General features: G+C 36.6%; 4 protein-coding genes across 5 annotated transcripts; 2 read left to right on the forward strand and 2 right to left on the reverse strand.

Moving 5' to 3' along the window:
• Positions 1-6,482: 6,482 nt before the first annotated feature.
• Positions 6,483-7,432, reverse strand: LOC105950136 (zinc finger A20 and AN1 domain-containing stress-associated protein 5). Its single transcript, XM_012973452.2, has one exon. It carries the CDS (start codon positions 7,210-7,212, stop codon positions 6,781-6,783), a length of 432 nt encoding a protein of 143 aa, XP_012828906.1. The 5' UTR covers positions 7,213-7,432; the 3' UTR covers positions 6,483-6,780.
• A 2,636-nt stretch (positions 7,433-10,068) lies between these two features.
• On the forward strand, positions 10,069-11,229 carry LOC105950217 (uncharacterized). Its single transcript, XM_012973562.2, has 2 exons — positions 10,069-10,196; positions 10,480-11,229. Exon 2 carries the CDS (start codon positions 10,510-10,512, stop codon positions 11,065-11,067), a length of 558 nt encoding a protein of 185 aa, XP_012829016.2. The 5' UTR covers positions 10,069-10,196; positions 10,480-10,509; the 3' UTR covers positions 11,068-11,229.
• An 88-nt stretch (positions 11,230-11,317) lies between these two features.
• On the reverse strand, positions 11,318-13,565 carry LOC105950216 (zinc finger A20 and AN1 domain-containing stress-associated protein 8). 2 transcript variants are annotated; one of them, XM_012973560.2, is made up of 2 exons: positions 13,081-13,565; positions 11,318-12,208 (listed from the first exon to the last, which is right to left on the reverse strand). In XM_012973560.2, the coding sequence occupies exon 2, from the start codon at positions 12,191-12,193 to the stop codon at positions 11,627-11,629; it is 567 nt and encodes a 188-aa protein (XP_012829014.2). In that variant the 5' UTR covers positions 12,194-12,208; positions 13,081-13,565; the 3' UTR covers positions 11,318-11,626. The 2 variants fall into 2 exon arrangements, with proteins under 2 accessions (XP_012829014.2, XP_012829012.2); XM_012973558.2 differs by having other exon boundaries at positions 11,318-12,213.
• A 2,243-nt stretch (positions 13,566-15,808) lies between these two features.
• On the forward strand, positions 15,809-17,079 carry G1 (transmembrane protein G1P-related 1). Its single transcript, XM_012973114.2, has one exon. It carries the CDS (start codon positions 15,920-15,922, stop codon positions 16,769-16,771), a length of 852 nt encoding a protein of 283 aa, XP_012828568.2. The 5' UTR covers positions 15,809-15,919; the 3' UTR covers positions 16,772-17,079.
• The last annotated feature ends 7 nt before the right edge of the window (positions 17,080-17,086 follow it).

A 17,086-nucleotide genomic window follows, 5' to 3' on the forward strand; every position in this document is an offset into this window, starting at 1 on the left:
CCTTATCTAACCTAATTTCCACAATTAACAAAATACTAATGCATGGAAATAGATGACAATACGTTTGAGGAATTCTTGACTTTTATTCCTAATAGAAGACTCCTTATAATAAATAATACTTAATTAATGACAAATAAGAAAAATATCAATATATAAAAGAAATCTGTTTCTCTTTCACAATCACACGTATGTGTGTAATATATGGCAAGAATGAATTCTTCTTTCACAACACTTCTACACAAGTCATTAAGTTAAGAATAAATCTTTTTAATTAATAAGATAGTTTTCTATATAAAAGAAACAATTAATGACAAATTAAAGAATTAGAGTAAACAAGGAGACTTCCCTTTTGTGTTTCACGGTACATAAGGACTTGTTGCACAAGTCTTTACTCATCCCTTGTTTATTAGAATCCAATTAGATTCTAACAATCTCCCCCTTTGTCATTGATTGATTCTAATCATTTTCTCCCCCTGAATAAAAACCTGAAAATAAAACAATCAGAGGATAGACGGAAACAATAAAACTAAAGATCATCCTCAGCATTAAAGGAACAGCTCATCATCTCCATCTCTTTCAGCAACAAGAGTGCCATGAACTGCTGCAATAGTGAGTGCCACAGTTTCAGCAACTGTTCCCACAGTAGTGGCTTCGGTAGGTGGTTCACAACGAATTCAACTCCCCCTGCATGTGTTTCTGCCCCTGTAAATGATCCTTAGGCAGCTCCTCTTGTAAATGACTTCATTCTTGTGAAGATCTAAACCAATTAATGACAATAAACACAATATTAGAAAAAGTGAAATTCCTTCTCTTTTGAATACACACGTTCAGGTGTTAGTGTGGAGAGATAATTTATATCTTCTCAAATTATCTAATGAGATAACTAAGGAAAATATGTTCCTCATATTAATACACATCTCCACAGAATTCCACTTGGTGTTGTGGACTTAGAATCCCACCGAGATTCTAACACTCTCCCCCTTTGGCATTGATTGGTCAGAATATTTACTCCCCCTAAATATATGATACCTGCATGAACAAGGGTTAGCAAATTCAGAATAACATCTGCACATATAAACTGTTGCAACAGTTTATCAAACAGTTCACCAGATAGTGTAAACCGTAAATAAACCATAGTTCCAAAATAAAAGCAGATAATTCGTTCAGATAAGCACGAGATAAAAGGATATGCAGTAGCAGAAACAACTTCTCTTCACAATGCTTATTATTTGTCCTATATTTCTGCCCAGCAACTGTCTCATGCACTGTTTCAACAGTTGTCTGAACTCCCCCTGCATTCCTGCACTGTTCCAGCAACTGTCTGATGCACTGTCGCAACAGTTGTCGGAACTCCCCCTGTGTTCATGCCATCGTTACTGTTCTTTTCTCCTGTTCTTTTCTCCCCCTTTCTGGGCAATCACCATGCAGAGATAACTCAACATGGACTAATGATCTTGATGATTCAAGCAAGCTGTTCAAACACTTAACAAAAAGATCAAAACGAAGAGAGAATCTTGGAAGGAAGTGAGAAGAATCACTATACATAACGTGCACAGGAAATCTCAAACTCACAAACTCAATACCACACGATAATTGCAATGCGAAAATCAAAGGATAGTGATATCAAATCCAACATTAAATAGCAAAGACTACAGACTTTGCCAAACTTCATAAGAAACGTGGAAATGTGAGGAGTAAGCCCAATCGATCCGGTTGCAACAAAAAATCAAATTTAACCGGCACATAAACAAAAATCCCGTCTCTCTCTCTCATTTTTTTTTTTTTTTTTTTTTTTTTTTTAAATAATGCCTAATGCAGTACAAAAAGTAAACATGAGAAATAGACATGAGTGAAGAGACATATGTGAATAGGATACTGCATGGACAAACAAAACATATGGGATTTATCTTCACATTCACGATAAACGCAATCCCCAAAAATCCGACTGCCAATGCAACCAATAAACTTAATAATCCCAAGTCAAACACAAAGATGCTCTTATTAGGTAGCGTACACACACGTCTAATGGTAGCTTTTTCCCATGAAAAACAGAGCAATTAAAAGGAACGAGATTATGTTGGTCGTGCAATGTGTAGTCCCCTGGGCTTTCTAATTGAGCTTTGTAGTAAGTGTTCGGTCAAGTGGTTTACTGGCTCGACTCAACTAGGCTTCGAACTATTCACTGACCATATATATAATTTATATTGGCCGTGCAATGTGTAGTTCCCTGGGCTTTCTAATTGAGCCTTGTAGCGAGCTTTCGGCCACGTGATTTACTGGCTCGACTCAAAAAGGCTTCGAACTATTCACTGACCAAATGGTTGTAGATATATATATATTAATAACAGTAGTTCAAGAGTAGCTTTCACTCATTAAAAGAGGCAGCTTTTCCCTATAAAAACATCCAACCATGACAAGAATATTCAGAGAAATAAATAAGTTGGAGCCTTTTAAGTAATCATTTTGGGAATTGGTGAAGTTCTACCCCACAAAATTTAGAAATACACGAAGTATCAAATTCACATTTGTCTCAATCATATGCAGTATGCTTAATGCAGGTCCTATATGAGATGCAAAAACATATGAAGTGTCCTACCTCTAAAAGTTGCAAGTCTGGACACACAGACTGTTGCAACAGTTCATGCAACTGCATCAGATTAAACAACATAAATTCCCAGCGATTTTCGCAAGGAATCAAATTTCTGTGCATCAATGGTTTTTGCAAAAGCATCAGTTAATTCATTCTCCGTTGCACCATAATCAATTGAGACAACCCCCTTTTCGACCAAGCCCCTTATGAAACAATGACAGATATCAGTAAGCTTAGTTCTCGAATGCTGAATTGGATTCATAAACTTATTTTTCGCATTCAAATTATCACAATTCAGATTACCAAGTTTTTTATTCCCAAAACTAGCTTTGTCACCAGAACTGTTGGAACAGTTAGTACTATCATCACATGAGTTTAAAGAAGTAATGGCAGATAAACAATTAAGATCAGACTTCTTTACCCAGATTTTTTGTTGAGTTTTATTCACTAAATCAACCTTTATCTTGGGTTTTTGAGACGACACAAAAGTGTGATCAATTTTAGCGGAAAGTGGTGAGCGGGCCATTATTCTTTTAACCATTTTCAAGTACTTAAAACACCTGGGTCGTATATGACCAGAAACATGACAAAAATGACAGGTAGGAACAAAAACTTTTCTTTGAAATGGCTGTGTTGGTGCAACTGTCGCAACAGTTTGTGAAACAGTGGATTGTTTAACAAAATTGATTTTTCTTTTTGGATCTTCTTTCTGTTTCAATGCATCATTAGATAGCTGATTACCCCCTATACCTATACGACAGTAGTTCGGCTGATTTTTGTTCAAAATTTCATTCAAAGTTACTCTACCAGTATTAAACTTAGAAATAACATCTTGGGTTTGAGCAAATTTAGCCTGGAAGCTATCTATTTCTCTACTAGAAGAAATAACATTTTGTTCAAGAGTAGAAATTCTTACCTTTAACACTTTATTTTCCTCTATGAGAACATGCTTATCATTTTCAAGGCGCTTATTTACCTCAGATACTTCAAGCCACTTCCGGTACATTTTTTCATATACATCTTTCACCTCTTCGAGGGTTGGCTCTTCATCATCACTACTGCTCTCAGATTCACCTGCAAAATTAAATGATGAAGTCAGACTATTGTCCTTATTTAAAGATAATTCATCATACCTGAAATCTGTCGGACAGACTGTTGCAACAGTTCGTCCCTCGGTTCTGCTCATCGAAGTAGTACCGCTGAATGCCATAAAGTTAGTGGTTTGATCTCCTTTGTTGTTCTCATCCTCATCACTGTCCTCTTTATCACTCCAAACAGTGGTGAGTGACATCTTGTTTTTCTTCAAAGTGTTCGCACACTCGGCCTGAATATGTCCAAAACCCCCACACTCTCGACATTGCTTTCTCCTAGACTTTGCATCACCAAAATAACCATTATTAGAAAACTTTTTAAATTTGTTAGGGTTAACAGACTTACCTGATTGAGAGGAATTTTCTCTATTTTCAATTTTTTGACGCAGGCTTTCGAGGTTATTTGACATAATTGCTAAGGATTCTTCAACATCAATGTCACACTCATGAAATGTTTGGCCTTGTGAGATGCCATGGGAAGCTTCAGCTTGGAATGCCACATTCTTCACCTTTTTCTTTTCTCGAATATTTGCTCTAAAATTCATTTCTTGGGTTTGCAGTTTACCCATGAGTTCATCTAGCTTCAGTGTGTTGATATCTCTCACTTCTTCGATTGCTGCAACTCTGTAAGCGAATCTTTCTGGTAATGAACGTAGTGCCTTTCTTACCAACTTTGTTTCCGAGTATTGTTCACCTAGTGCATACGATTCATTTGAAATATCACACAGCTTAACGTGGAAATCAGCAATCGTCTCGTCCTCCTCCATATGAAGACTCTCAAATCTCGTGGCTAGCATCTGCAGCTTAGATGTTTTAACAGTTGATGTGCCTTCATACGTCACTTGTAGGATCTCCCATGCCTTTTTTGCTGATTCACATGATGCTATCAGTTTGAACTGATTGTCACCAACGCCACTGAAAATTGAGTTTATCGCCCTTGAGTTGTAATTGGCAAGTGATATCTCTTCATTAGTCCATGCTTCTTCTGGTTTTACCGTTTGCATACCATCCGTTCCTTTAGCCATGGGTGGGGTCCAACCAGTCACGATAGCACGCCAAGCTCGTTCATCAACGGACTTGATGAACATCTTCATCTTCGATTTCCAGTAAGAGTAATTTGATCCATCCAAGAGAGGTGGTCGTACTGTAGACGCTCCTTCACGATGAAACATATCTGCACAAAACAAATTAAAAAATTAAATCCCAAAATCTCACTAAGTGTATCTAGTGACAGGCTCTTGATGCCAATTGTTAGAATTTATTTCGTGCAGATATAAATTATTTGTGTCAGATTCAGTTTTTCGTTACTGTTGCGTGAAGAGTTGCAACAGTTCGTGAAGCAGTTCGTAAAAACAGAAATAAAAGAGACACAAATTTTAATGTGGTTCAGATACAATTGTACCCTACATCCACGGGGACCTGCAAATAAAATTTACTAATTTTTAGTTTTACGAATACAATAATAGGACTTAATCAAAATACAAAGACTCCCTCTTTGTTGACGCCGTTCTTGTATACTACGCTGAATTATAAATCTTCAATTTGCAGCACGTCTCTTGCTCCGCACGGTTGAACTCCCTTCAACGCTGAATCCCTCAGTCGGCGGATCGATCTCCTCCCGAGATCTGTTTAAGCCCCTCTCCCGAAGAACCGATCTTCTTTTTGTATAGAAGAAGCAAACTGGTGATACTCCTTGAATCTTGGTGTCTTCACCACAAAGCCTTGAAGTCGATATATTTCTATGAAAATCACGTATCACGATGGAGCAATAAAAACGAGAACAAATAATAATTTCTCTGTGAATTTTTCTCTCGATAAAAAAGACGCTTGAAGAGCGACACAGAAAAGAGAAAATCTTTCTCTCCAAAAAAGCCGCACACAATCACGTTGTAATGTCGTCCCTTTTATATGTGATTGAATCTTCCTGTACAAGAAAAATAATTAGGTTAAAAAGTCATGGTCAAGAAGGAAAAGGAATTTAATAATATAGAAAACTAAATATTTATTCCTTATCTAACCTAATTTCCACAATTAACAAAATACTAATGCATGGAAATAGATGACAATACGTTTGAGGAATTCTTGACTTTTATTCCTAATAGAAGACTCCTTATAATAAATAATACTTAATTAATGACAAATAAGAAAAATATCAATATATAAAAGAAATCTGTTTCTCTTTCACAATCACACGTATGTGTGTAATATATGGCAAGAATGAATTCTTCTTTCACAACACTTCTACACAAGTCATTAAGTTAAGAATAAATCTTTTTAATTAATAAGATAGTTTTCTATATAAAAGAAACAATTAATGACAAATTAAAGAATTAGAGTAAACAAGGAGACTTCCCTTTTGTGTTTCACGGTACATAAGGACTTGTTGCACAAGTCTTTACTCATCCCTTGTTTATTAGAATCCAATTAGATTCTAACAGAAATGATGCACCAAAATTAGAGTAGGGTGCAATTAACTTAAAGCCCACCACGACGTTGCTTCCTTTTGTTGAATTCCACAAGAGCATGCACCCCACCCCACCCACCTTTGCCTAATTAACCAGTCAATACAATCCAACCACCAACAACCAATCGCCACGTAAAGTAACCACTATTTTTCCAAGACAACCACCGCATTTTCATTTATTTGCATTTCGCCCCCATCATTTCTTTCTTACTTCATTACCCCCACCACATAATTCCAGCCTAACATATTAAATTAACAAAGCCAACGTATAACAACATGGTCCTCATAAAAAAAAAATATAATTAATTATATATTTATAATAGTACAATAAATGGAATAAAAAGCAAGAATTTTGCACTCCCCATTTAATTAATATTAATAATATAATTATGACGAAGAAGAAACCTAAATTGACAATCACGCCCCTACTTTTTCATCTAATTTACAACACAACCCATCGTCGTCGTCGTCGTCTTCCGACCAACCACTACAGAGGAATTCTACGTAATTAATTATTTAATTAATTAATTAATTAATTAAACAAGACTCAGCTAACACCGAAAAACGCACACCACCAAAAAAAAAAAAAAAAACCACAGATCTATGATTTTCCTCCGGCGAAGGTTTTTCTTCCTTCAAACCTTGACGAGTTTGGCAGCTCTGACGACCGGATTCTCCCTCGCGATGGCCTCCCGGCCAGCCGCCTTGTAATCGTAGCTGCAATCGTGCCGATCGGAGTATCTGTGCTCCGAGCAGAAGGTATCTCCGCATCTGCACTGGAAACCGGTCAACCCGATTCGCTTTCTGCAACCCGATCCGGAGCACCTGGTCACCTCCCTGGGTCTCTTCAATCCCCCTTGCTTTTTCTCCACCGGAGAAACCAGATCCGGCGAAATAGCGGAGCTGGTTCTACGGTCGCACGAATCCGAAACCTTCAGATCTGAGCTCTCCGTCGATCTGGCAGCCGGAATCGCCGTCGTCGTCGTCGGCGGCGGCGGGGGGATGCATATGGGGAGATTTTCCGGTACCTTGACCTCGGTTTCTTCCTTCTCTATCTTCTGTGACATATTTTCAGGGTTCAATTTTCAGAGAGCAAAAGAAAGAAGGAAACTTTATGGAAATGGAAATCGGTGAAAAGACGAATCTCGCGAGTTTCTATATATGATTTGGGGCATAAATAAATGGGTTAGGTCTCCAATATTATTAAATTAATTAATTCTCAATTTATTTATTAAGAAATAAAAAAGAGAAAATATATTATGTGGAGTGGGTGTTTTTAATATGTTTTAAATAATTTTGAGGTGTTTATGAGAGGAAAATATAATAATGTGGGGGGGGGGCTTTGTTGGAAACGCGTATGGGCATCCGCATCAGGCATTCTCGTTGTGTGTAATGACGGATATGCCCTTCTGACTTTGCTATTCTTGGGTGGTGGGCTTGTTCCTGGGGAAGTGCGGCTTTAGATCAGCGCTGACGTGGTTCCTTCATGGGCATGATGGGTTAAGGGTGCTTTCGTCTTTTGCCCTGAAATTGGAATTTCTTTTAATTTATTGACATTTTCTACGTGTGTTTTTAAAAGTACTCAAATGCAATTTTACCATTATCGGTCCGAATTTGGTAAGAGTCAAAACAAAAATTTACAATTAATTAAGTTGATTTTCCAATTCAATTTGAACAAACTGAATTGGATATCAGGTGGGGAAATTACCTATGAATAAGTTACACGAAACAAAATATCAAAATTGTTATCAACGTTCATTTATTAACGTAAAACTTTCTGACAAATATTGAATCTAGTTGATTTAAGTTGAATAAGAGAGCCAACTCGAAGGACTATAAATTTTGTATTTGACTTTTGACGAATTTAGATTGCCTCTGTTTTGCCCCAAAATGGTCGAGATGCTCTCTCTTACATATCACAATCTATTATCTTTAAATAAAAACTGATTTGATTGTCGGAGCTTCGCCGGGAAACCCCTCCCGATATTGCAGGTACCCCTTCGGTGAAATCTCCGGCAAACTGTCATCCAAAATACCTTCTAAGAAGAACACACCTTCATCTCGACCATTTTGGGGCAAAATAGCGTCGAAATCACATCTAAAGTCCAAACAATATTATTAAAATTTAAATAACATTTATTATATCCCTTTACGGTATAGAGATCAACTTAAACTTGTTAAATTTATGTAAGGAATTAAATCTTGTTGATCTCTTTAGATGTGTCAAAAATATAAGGAGGGAAACAAATGATAAAAATCAAAGATGAAAATAGCATTATTATTTGGGCATTGTAACTTATAGCCTTATAGGACATGAGTATTCAAACATCTTATTCATTAATAATGGCAATTTTGTTATGGTATTCATATATATGTATATATGTAGGTGTGTGATTATGTGTGTGTATGCGTGTACCTAGTAGCAACGAAGTGAGGGTGGAGTAGATTTGACTGAGTGCAATGAATTGAAGGGAATTTGTCAGAGTCCACTTATATTTTATATTAGATAGAATGAAGGAGAGTATGAAAAACATATAAGTTTTGGCAAATTGTAAAAACACAATTGTCCTTATTTGAAAGAATATTAGTACCAATTTAGCAGGTTGCCTCTCTTTAATGTATATTTAAGCCAATATATCCTATTACCACTTGTACATCATTATAATCTAAATTTATGAAGAAATATATTTTAATAAAGTCCAATAAATATATTTTAGATATAGTATATCTTAATTTATTATATATTACCTGCAATTTATATATATGCACACATATTACTTTTTTTGTGTTAGTATATGTGAAAATTAAGTCCTTTTGAAAAAAAAGTCAATTTTTTTCGAAAGTGAAAAATTAGTTCAAATTCCGTTGCAAAAAAACAGAATCGGAATTTTGAAAATTGGAATGAAAAAAACTTGCTTTAAAATCGGAAAAATTCGGATCGAAATTGGCGGAATTCGATAATTTCCATTTTCTGCTCACCTAAAATATAAAATACACAATAATATTGGTATTTTAAGTGTAATATTTGGAAGAAAAAAAATCGAATTTCAAGAACTTAAAATCGGACGAAAATTGGAATCTCATATATATTACAATTATGATCCAATTAATTTTGGAAAAACCGGAACTTGGAATTTTGGAATCCTTATTGATAAATATTGTTCTAAAATCGAAAAATTCCGTATCAAAATCAGTAGAAATCAAAAATTTCTTTTCAATTTCCACCCCTAATTGAGACAATGGAATTAAGGTGGTGTTTGCAAATGCTTTTTGAAAGTGATTATGCGGGTTTTTTTGCACATAATCTGTTTTTAAGTGTTTGCAAAATCAACTTTTGCTTTTGCTTCTCTTAAAATAATCCGATTTAGAGGGTGTTTGGCTAAGCTTATTTTAAACAACTGATAAGCTCTTACGTCTGATAAGATGTTTTAAGAGCTGATAAGCTGTTACATCTTATTTTTAGGATTAATTTTTAGAGTGTTTGGATAATGGGCTTATTTCCTATTTTTACTCATTAAAAGATCTTAAATAAAAAGGTGGGGTAGAGGTACTTATTTTAAAAGATCTTATTTGCTCTCCAACAGCTTATTTTAAAAATAATTAAGATCTTTTTCTAAAAAATTACCAAACACTTTGGAAGAGCTTATAAGCTCTAAAACATCTTATAAGCTACTTTTAACATCTTATAAGCTTAGCCAAACACCCTCTTAATCTATTTTTTTAAAAGCATCCCTAACCCTGCTTTTTCAATTTTAGTTCATTTTTCGAAATATTTGCAAACACCCCCAACTTTTATAAATAAGCACTTAAAACTAACTTAAATCGCAATCACTAACTTCTGCTTTTAAATAATCATTTGTAAACACCACCTAAATCCGAGTAGAGTAAGCGGCAAGAATAAAATAATGGAAAACTTATTGGCACGTCCTCTGTGTATTTTTATGTCAATTATCTTCCATCTCCACAAAATGCCAAAGAATATATTCTCCTTCTTCCTTGTTTATTGATCTTCATTTCGCTACAGACCTTCTTGAAATTTCTCTTGGTCTAGGTTAGTTAGTTTTCTTTTTTCCTTTTTTTTTTTTTTTTAAATAATTATTCCTGCATTCCTTTTTAATGTTTAATTGTTTTCATGACATTGATCTTTATATTTGGATTTTGCTGATTTTGTTTTTATGGGTCATCTTAGTTCATACTCTGGATTTACAGATTTGTTCAAGATCTTGAATTCTTGTGCCCCATTCTGCAATTTGGGGGAAAATAAAATATATTTAATCTTTGTCTGAAAATGAAGCTCAAAAGCATTGTACTAATCTAATATTTTGTCTTGCTAGGCAAAAAAAAAGAAGAGAAAAAAAAAAAGGATGGTTAGGGCATATTCTCAAGAACACACATACAAGCACCCATGGGAACGAGTAACTGCCGCATCGTGGAGAAAATTCGCCGACCCAGAAAGCAAAAGCACCCTCTCCCACATCCTCGAAGTTGATACCTTGAGCCGCAAGCTTGACCGTAGTTCCGGGAAGCTCTACACGTCTCGAGCTATAACCATTCACGCACCAGGTCCATGGTTTGTTCGTAAAATCGTCGGTCAAGATATCTGCCACTGCATCGAATCAACGGTCGTAGACGCAAAATCCCGGTCGATGCAAATCGCCACGCGTAATATCAGTCTCGACAAGTTCATCGAAGTTGAGGAGAAGATTAGGTACGATCCGCACCCGGAGAATCCAAAAGGGTGGACCGTATGCAGTCAAGAAACGAGCATAAGGATAAAGCCGTTTTCAGCATTGGCGTCAATGGCGGAGAAGGTCGAACAGAGATGCGTCGACAAGTTTCAGCATAATAGTGTTAAGGGGAGAGAGGTTATGGAGAGGATTTGCAACTTTCTTGAAGCCGAATCCAAAGGAATTTCTCTCTAATTTTTATATATATGTATATTTTTTGAAGTATTATTTCGATTGCTAGTTCCAAGGTTTTTGTACAACATTATTCGTTATGGATGTTCGTTTTCAATCGCAGATCGGCCCAAAAAATATTGTAACAACCAAACATCAAATAAGACTCGTTTATTCCAAACGGGACGTAGATTGTGTCCATTCATCGTGTTCTAAGATAACACATTAAAATCGGAGTAATGGCAGAAAATAGAATAGCATCAAAAGGATTGAATTCTGGAAGTAGAGATATTATAAAAGGCAAATTAAAGCATAATTTACAATCTGGTAAGTCTTTCATGGATTGTCTTTAAAAACTATCTAAGGAAACACAGAAAACCCACTCAGACACAGAAACACTAAAAGACCAACGATTAACCAAACGCAAACACAAACGTATTTTTTTTCACCTGCAGCTGTCGTAATTGCCCACGATGCCTCAAACGTGTATAATCTAAGATCGGAAGGCATAGGGCAACTACGAATCAGCAAGCTTGGTAATGATGATTAAAACAAGTGCCATGTTTTCCAGAAATTTTTCGACTTAGATTTTGTCCAGCTTTTCTGCCTTGACAACTGGATTGGCTTTGGCTATAGCATCCCGCCCTGCAGTTCGGTAATCGAAGGGGCAGTCGTGCTTGTCCGAATAGCGGTGGGACCCACAGTACATGTTACCGCAACGGCATTTGAATCCGGTTAGCCCGACCCGTTTCTTGCAAGAGCTGCATCTCGCAGGGCCCTCTTTCGCCTTTGGCTCAACGGCTGCTACTACTGCAGGGGTTGAAGAAACGTTCAATGATGGGGCAGTAATTGTTTTCACTTCCACCAGATCGATTTTCACGTTTCCAGATTCTGCTATTACAGCGGATTCTTTTTCGACCCCAGTTGATGTTGATGATGATGATGATGATGATGATGATGATGATGATCCGTTGACAATGTTTTCGATCGACGAAGCAGCAACTTTGGCTTGTTCTTGTTTCAATACTTGGTCCTTGTAGCACTTGGAGCACATGTTCATATTCGCAGCACTTCCGAAGAAGCCGCAGTTGTTAGCGCACAAGATAGGACCTTCGGGGGCTGTTTGGCATCCTGTCTCTTCGTGCTCCATCTCGTAAGTTTTTTGCTGCTCTGAAGACATGAAAAATTAATGATATAATAATCTTGCACATATCACTTTTTGCTGTCTTGAGGGAACAATCTAGAAAGTAAAGAATATATTTTTCTGATTTCCGTCGATCGTGGCAAAGTATTTCAGACCAACCATGTCTGGAAAAGAATATACTAACTTCAACACCTCCCCTCAAAAGATTCAAGCAATTGCAAAAATTTACATGTAATTTGACCCCCCTCGAAATCTAACGGCATTAAGAATTCAATCGGTAACTTGCGTTTTTTTCCGGAAAAATCAAAGAAAACTATCGACGATCACACTCATATATTGGTAATAGCAGATAAGCGATGGTTTACCAAATTACCATTACAAGCAAGCTAATCCAGCAAATAGATAGTTTCGAAAACATCTATTTGTTCCCAGACAGAAAGAGTAATATGCTCGAACATATACTGCTACAGCTATTAACAACAATTTTAATGGTAAACCAATTGAAATCGAAAAAAGATGGGATCTTTACCTAAAATATGTTAAAAGCCACAGCTTTTACCAATCTTCTCAACAAATAACTTCAAATATAAGCATCATCAATCCTCACCAAACACCCAAATCGGGTAAAAAAAACCATAAACAGAAAAATAGAAAATAAATCACGAAGCAAAATCAGAAGGAAAACTCAAAATTGAACGAACAATCAACATAAACCCAACACGAACAACGAAACAGCATTCAATCATAATAAAACACATAAATCAAAGAAAAAAAAAGAGAAAAACAAACCCAAACCTCATCAGACGCATAATTCATCAAAATCCAACAGATCCATACCTAAATTCAAACCTACATAAATCAACACAACAAACACAAAAATTGAAGAAACTAACCGCGGATTTCACAGGATCAGAGAGAAAAACAAAAACAAAACCAAAAAAGGGCGTTTTCCGCGTTGTTGACGAAGGGGCGGATTTCAATAATGGCGAATTGATTTTTTCGTTGGTCTAATTATTATCTACTTCCTCCTTTTTTTTTTGTAATCCCTGATTCCGAATGCGAGAAGAAAAGTCTTTTTTCTGTTATTAAATAAGAACTCTTCTTCTCCAACGAAAACTTTTTTTTTTTTTTTTTTTTGTGATTAGGTTTGAAGGAAGGCGTGGGCGATTTTTATTTGTTGGGAAATTTTCTATTTGGGAACTTTTTTTTTTGGTTGGTTTCCGCTTTTTCCTGTTTTACCCCTTGTGGAGATGCTCTAATGGCGCTTCCGGCTTCAGTCCGTTGGTTTTGTTTTTGCCTTTCCTTTTGTTTGACCAAATCAATGGGCAATTTGGGTAGTTCACTTGTGGTCTGCAGTATATGGCGTACATTTCAAGCTAATACAACTTGGCATTGAATATCTATCTATTTATATATTTTTAGTAAATTATAGTCCACCCCCTGAGATAATATTATATTATGAAAAGTCCCTTATATGTGGATAATTACAACCAGCCCCCTCAACTATGAATCTTCTTACACGTCCACCCTTATTGTGTGAAATTCAAACAAAAAAATTTAGATTCCGTGAAATGTTCACTAGTTTGTACTCGTTTTGTAAAAAAAATGTCGTTTTTGAGACACATTTCATGATCATTTTGTTTCAAAATGTAGAGCTCGAACAAGATAAAAACGAGTACAAACTTGAGAATATTCCACATAATCTAGAAGATTTCACTAAATTTGACACTGTAATGGTGAACGTGTAAGAAGATTCATAATTGAGGGGCTGATCGTAATTACCCAAACATGAGTTGTTTTTTTTTTTTTTTTTTTTTTTTAAATTTAACCTTACCTTAGGGTTAGTCGTAATTTATCCTATATTTTTTGGCATTTTAGATATAACCCCTAAATATGATAAGTATTAAGGAAAGGTCCAACCTAATTTTTCCTACCACACAAAAGTCCTACTCTTTGAGTAGTTCTAATATTATGCTCATCTCTACCATGGATCTTTACGATTATCTTTTCTTCACCGTGACAGCCACTGATGCACAATCGTCTAGATATTAAAAATCTCTACCGCCGTCGAGGACTTTGGACATCAAAACACCTCCACCACCCAATGCACCATTGTCTGGTCATCAAACACTTCCACTCGAAATTAAAATAGCCCTCCTCTCATAAACCGACAACTTCCTCTACGTTCCCGACAAACTCATCGTGTGGCAGAGTTGCTCCTATCTGTCCGATACATTTCAGTTTTTCTTCCATCAATTTTGGTATTATTATGTGACAGTTTTTTTTATATTTATTGTATTTGCAGAAGTATACTATATTTTGATACTAAAAAATATGATAAAACTTCCAAAAAAAAAATGAAAAATTAGTTCCAATTTTATACATCGATGTGCTTAGCTTGATTTTGTCCTAATACACCCCAATAACGGTTAATCCCAACTCAAATGCCTATATGAAGAGCTCTCTAAACACGTCGGTGAAAAATGTGAAGGATATTATTTAACATCGGATTTTTTAGGAAAAATCCTTCTGCTACTTCATTTATAACAAATAAGTGAATGGATTCACATGTCAATGTAAGGGCAATCTTGCTAGTTAAAATCTTTTCGCTTACTCAGTAGCATTTTTCCAACTTGAACGGTATCCAAACTATGACAAGAAGCTCAGTATTACGCATTGTAGAATAACAAGAATTGTGCCACTCCAAAGCGGCACAGGACATACAACATAGATGTTGTTACACTTTTATTCTCAACGAGTAAATACGGTAAGATTAAATCTATGGGCGTCGACAACATGGAAGTACTTTCGGGTAAGGAGAGCTCTATCACAATGGTTATCTTGGCCGACATTGTACCTTGAAGGATCGAAATCCACGGCTTTTTCCAGTATAACAGAACTTGAGATTCCCAAAAATATATTGATAATTTCACGCTAACGACGATCTATTCCGACTGACCGCACCATCTCCTACAAATTTTACTTATCTCAAGTATGTTATTCAACTCTCTCAATTTTCCAGCTGGAAGTTATTAGTGAACAATTTCCTAATGATCATTTGTCTTTGAACTACATATGACCATGAGTCGGTAAATCGTTGACCAACAATCAGTCTTTAAATCGTGAATTGGCCCATGTAATATGGTTCAATTACAATACCAATATTCATAAACTCCAAATCGAAAGTTCTAATTGGTTGTTTGATGATTCCATCATGTATGATTGAGTTGCGAAAACTTCTAAATATGTATTTTACTTATGCATCGAATTCTTTACGCTTAAATAATCTCTATCCAATTGCTATGAAACAACTAGAAGAGTCTAAAGGAAATAAGGGCTTTTGGCAGCAACATGTTTGTTCCCTCTCATGGGATCAAATCAATACGTTCTGAGAAGAAATATTTGAATATCAATCTAGTCGATATCATCGATCTCATACCAAATTTCATCAATCGAATCATTATTTCGAAAAATAAGAGACATCATCAACGAATCACTGTTTCGAAAAACAAGAGACATCTACGTCTTACAAGTTAATTTATTTCTCAAAAAATAAAATAAAATAAAATAAAATGATTTGAACCTTAATTTAGGTTTTCAAATTTATAAGTAATAAATAATTGTAATAATTTGCAAAATCCAACTGTTTTACATCGTCTCGTTTTGCATAAGGTGGACTGTGTTGCAAAACGCAGTTGAATAGTTCCTTAAACCCTTCCAGAATTTCCTCCAATGGCCGCCAGAATCTCCTCGCGCTTTCTCCGGCGCCATCTCCTCCGCCACCACCAACAACAACCCCTCCCCTCCCACCAATCCAGCACCACCGCCATACTCCTACCAAAACCTCACCCTTTTACGCACCCGATCTTCAATTCATACCGATCCGCCATCTCCAATCACCCCCACCACCAATTTCTACGCTTCCTATCAACCCGGTCCGTTCGCCCGACCCGACCCAACAAGCCCGACATCGGCGCCCGCGCCCGGCAGCTCCAGACCCGCCGCCTCTGGACCTACGCCCTAGCCTTCAGCTGCGTCGCCGGCTTCATAATCATAGTCCTCAACCAATTCCAAGACCAATTAGTCTTCTACATCACCCCCACCGAAGCCCTAGAAAAGTACACCACCAACCCATCCAAATCGAGATTCCGCCTCGGAGGCCTCGTCCTCGAGAACAGCGTCGCCCAAATTCCTTCCTCGCCGGAGATTCAGTTCGTCATAACGGATTTAATCACCGATATTCTGGTCAAATACGACGGCAGTTTGCCGGATCTCTTCCGCGAGGGGCATTCGGTGGTCGTCGAGGGTTTCGTTCAGCCGTTCGATGAGGAAATCAAGAGGAAGGAGGAGTTCGCATTGAGGAACAGTAGCAAATTGGGGGTTTCCGAAAAGGCGAGGAGTCTGGAGTGCTATTTCGCCGCGACGGATGTTCTCGCGAAGCACGATGAGAAGTACATGCCTGCCGAGGTGGCGAATGCGATCGAGAAGAACAAGAAGTTGCTCGAAGAGAAGAAGACCGAGGAGGAAGCATTGATCAATGCTAGTAGCGCTGGTGGTGATGCCGAGCCGGCTGTGAAGCCGTGATTGCACATTCGCATAGGTAATTTTTCATTTTAAAATTTTTTGGTTTTGATTTTTAAATTTTTTTCCCGTGGATTTAGATTGATGTTCGGTATAATTCTTATACTCCCGAAGAATTTGAACAGAAAAAAAGTGAGAAGAAAACTAATTGATGCAGTATCTATCATATTTGTTGTTATAGTGAGATTTTGGAATGGTGGTTCTTATTGAATAATAGTAGTATCAATCAATGCCCTGCGAATCACTGGGGTTTTTGGATTATTGATATTAAGCAAAGTAATTAATAAGTTGCATTTTTGCATGGATCATAATTTACGG

This window comes from Erythranthe guttata, chromosome 14 (genome assembly GCF_056151865.1).
Source record: "Erythranthe guttata isolate IM_541 chromosome 14, IM_541, whole genome shotgun sequence".
Lineage (NCBI taxonomy): Eukaryota > Viridiplantae > Streptophyta > Magnoliopsida > Lamiales > Phrymaceae > Erythranthe > Erythranthe guttata.

Bases quoted from the DNA above. Each gene is read 5' to 3' on its own strand.
- LOC105950136 (XM_012973452.2), bottom strand. From the start codon at position 7,212: ATGTCACAGAAGATAGAGAAGGAAGAAACCGAGGTCAAGGTACCGGAA.
- LOC105950217 (XM_012973562.2), top strand. From the start codon at position 10,510: ATGGTTAGGGCATATTCTCAAGAACACACATACAAGCACCCATGGGAA.
- LOC105950216 (XM_012973560.2), bottom strand. From the start codon at position 12,193: ATGGAGCACGAAGAGACAGGATGCCAAACAGCCCCCGAAGGTCCTATC.
- G1 (XM_012973114.2), top strand. From the start codon at position 15,920: ATGGCCGCCAGAATCTCCTCGCGCTTTCTCCGGCGCCATCTCCTCCGC.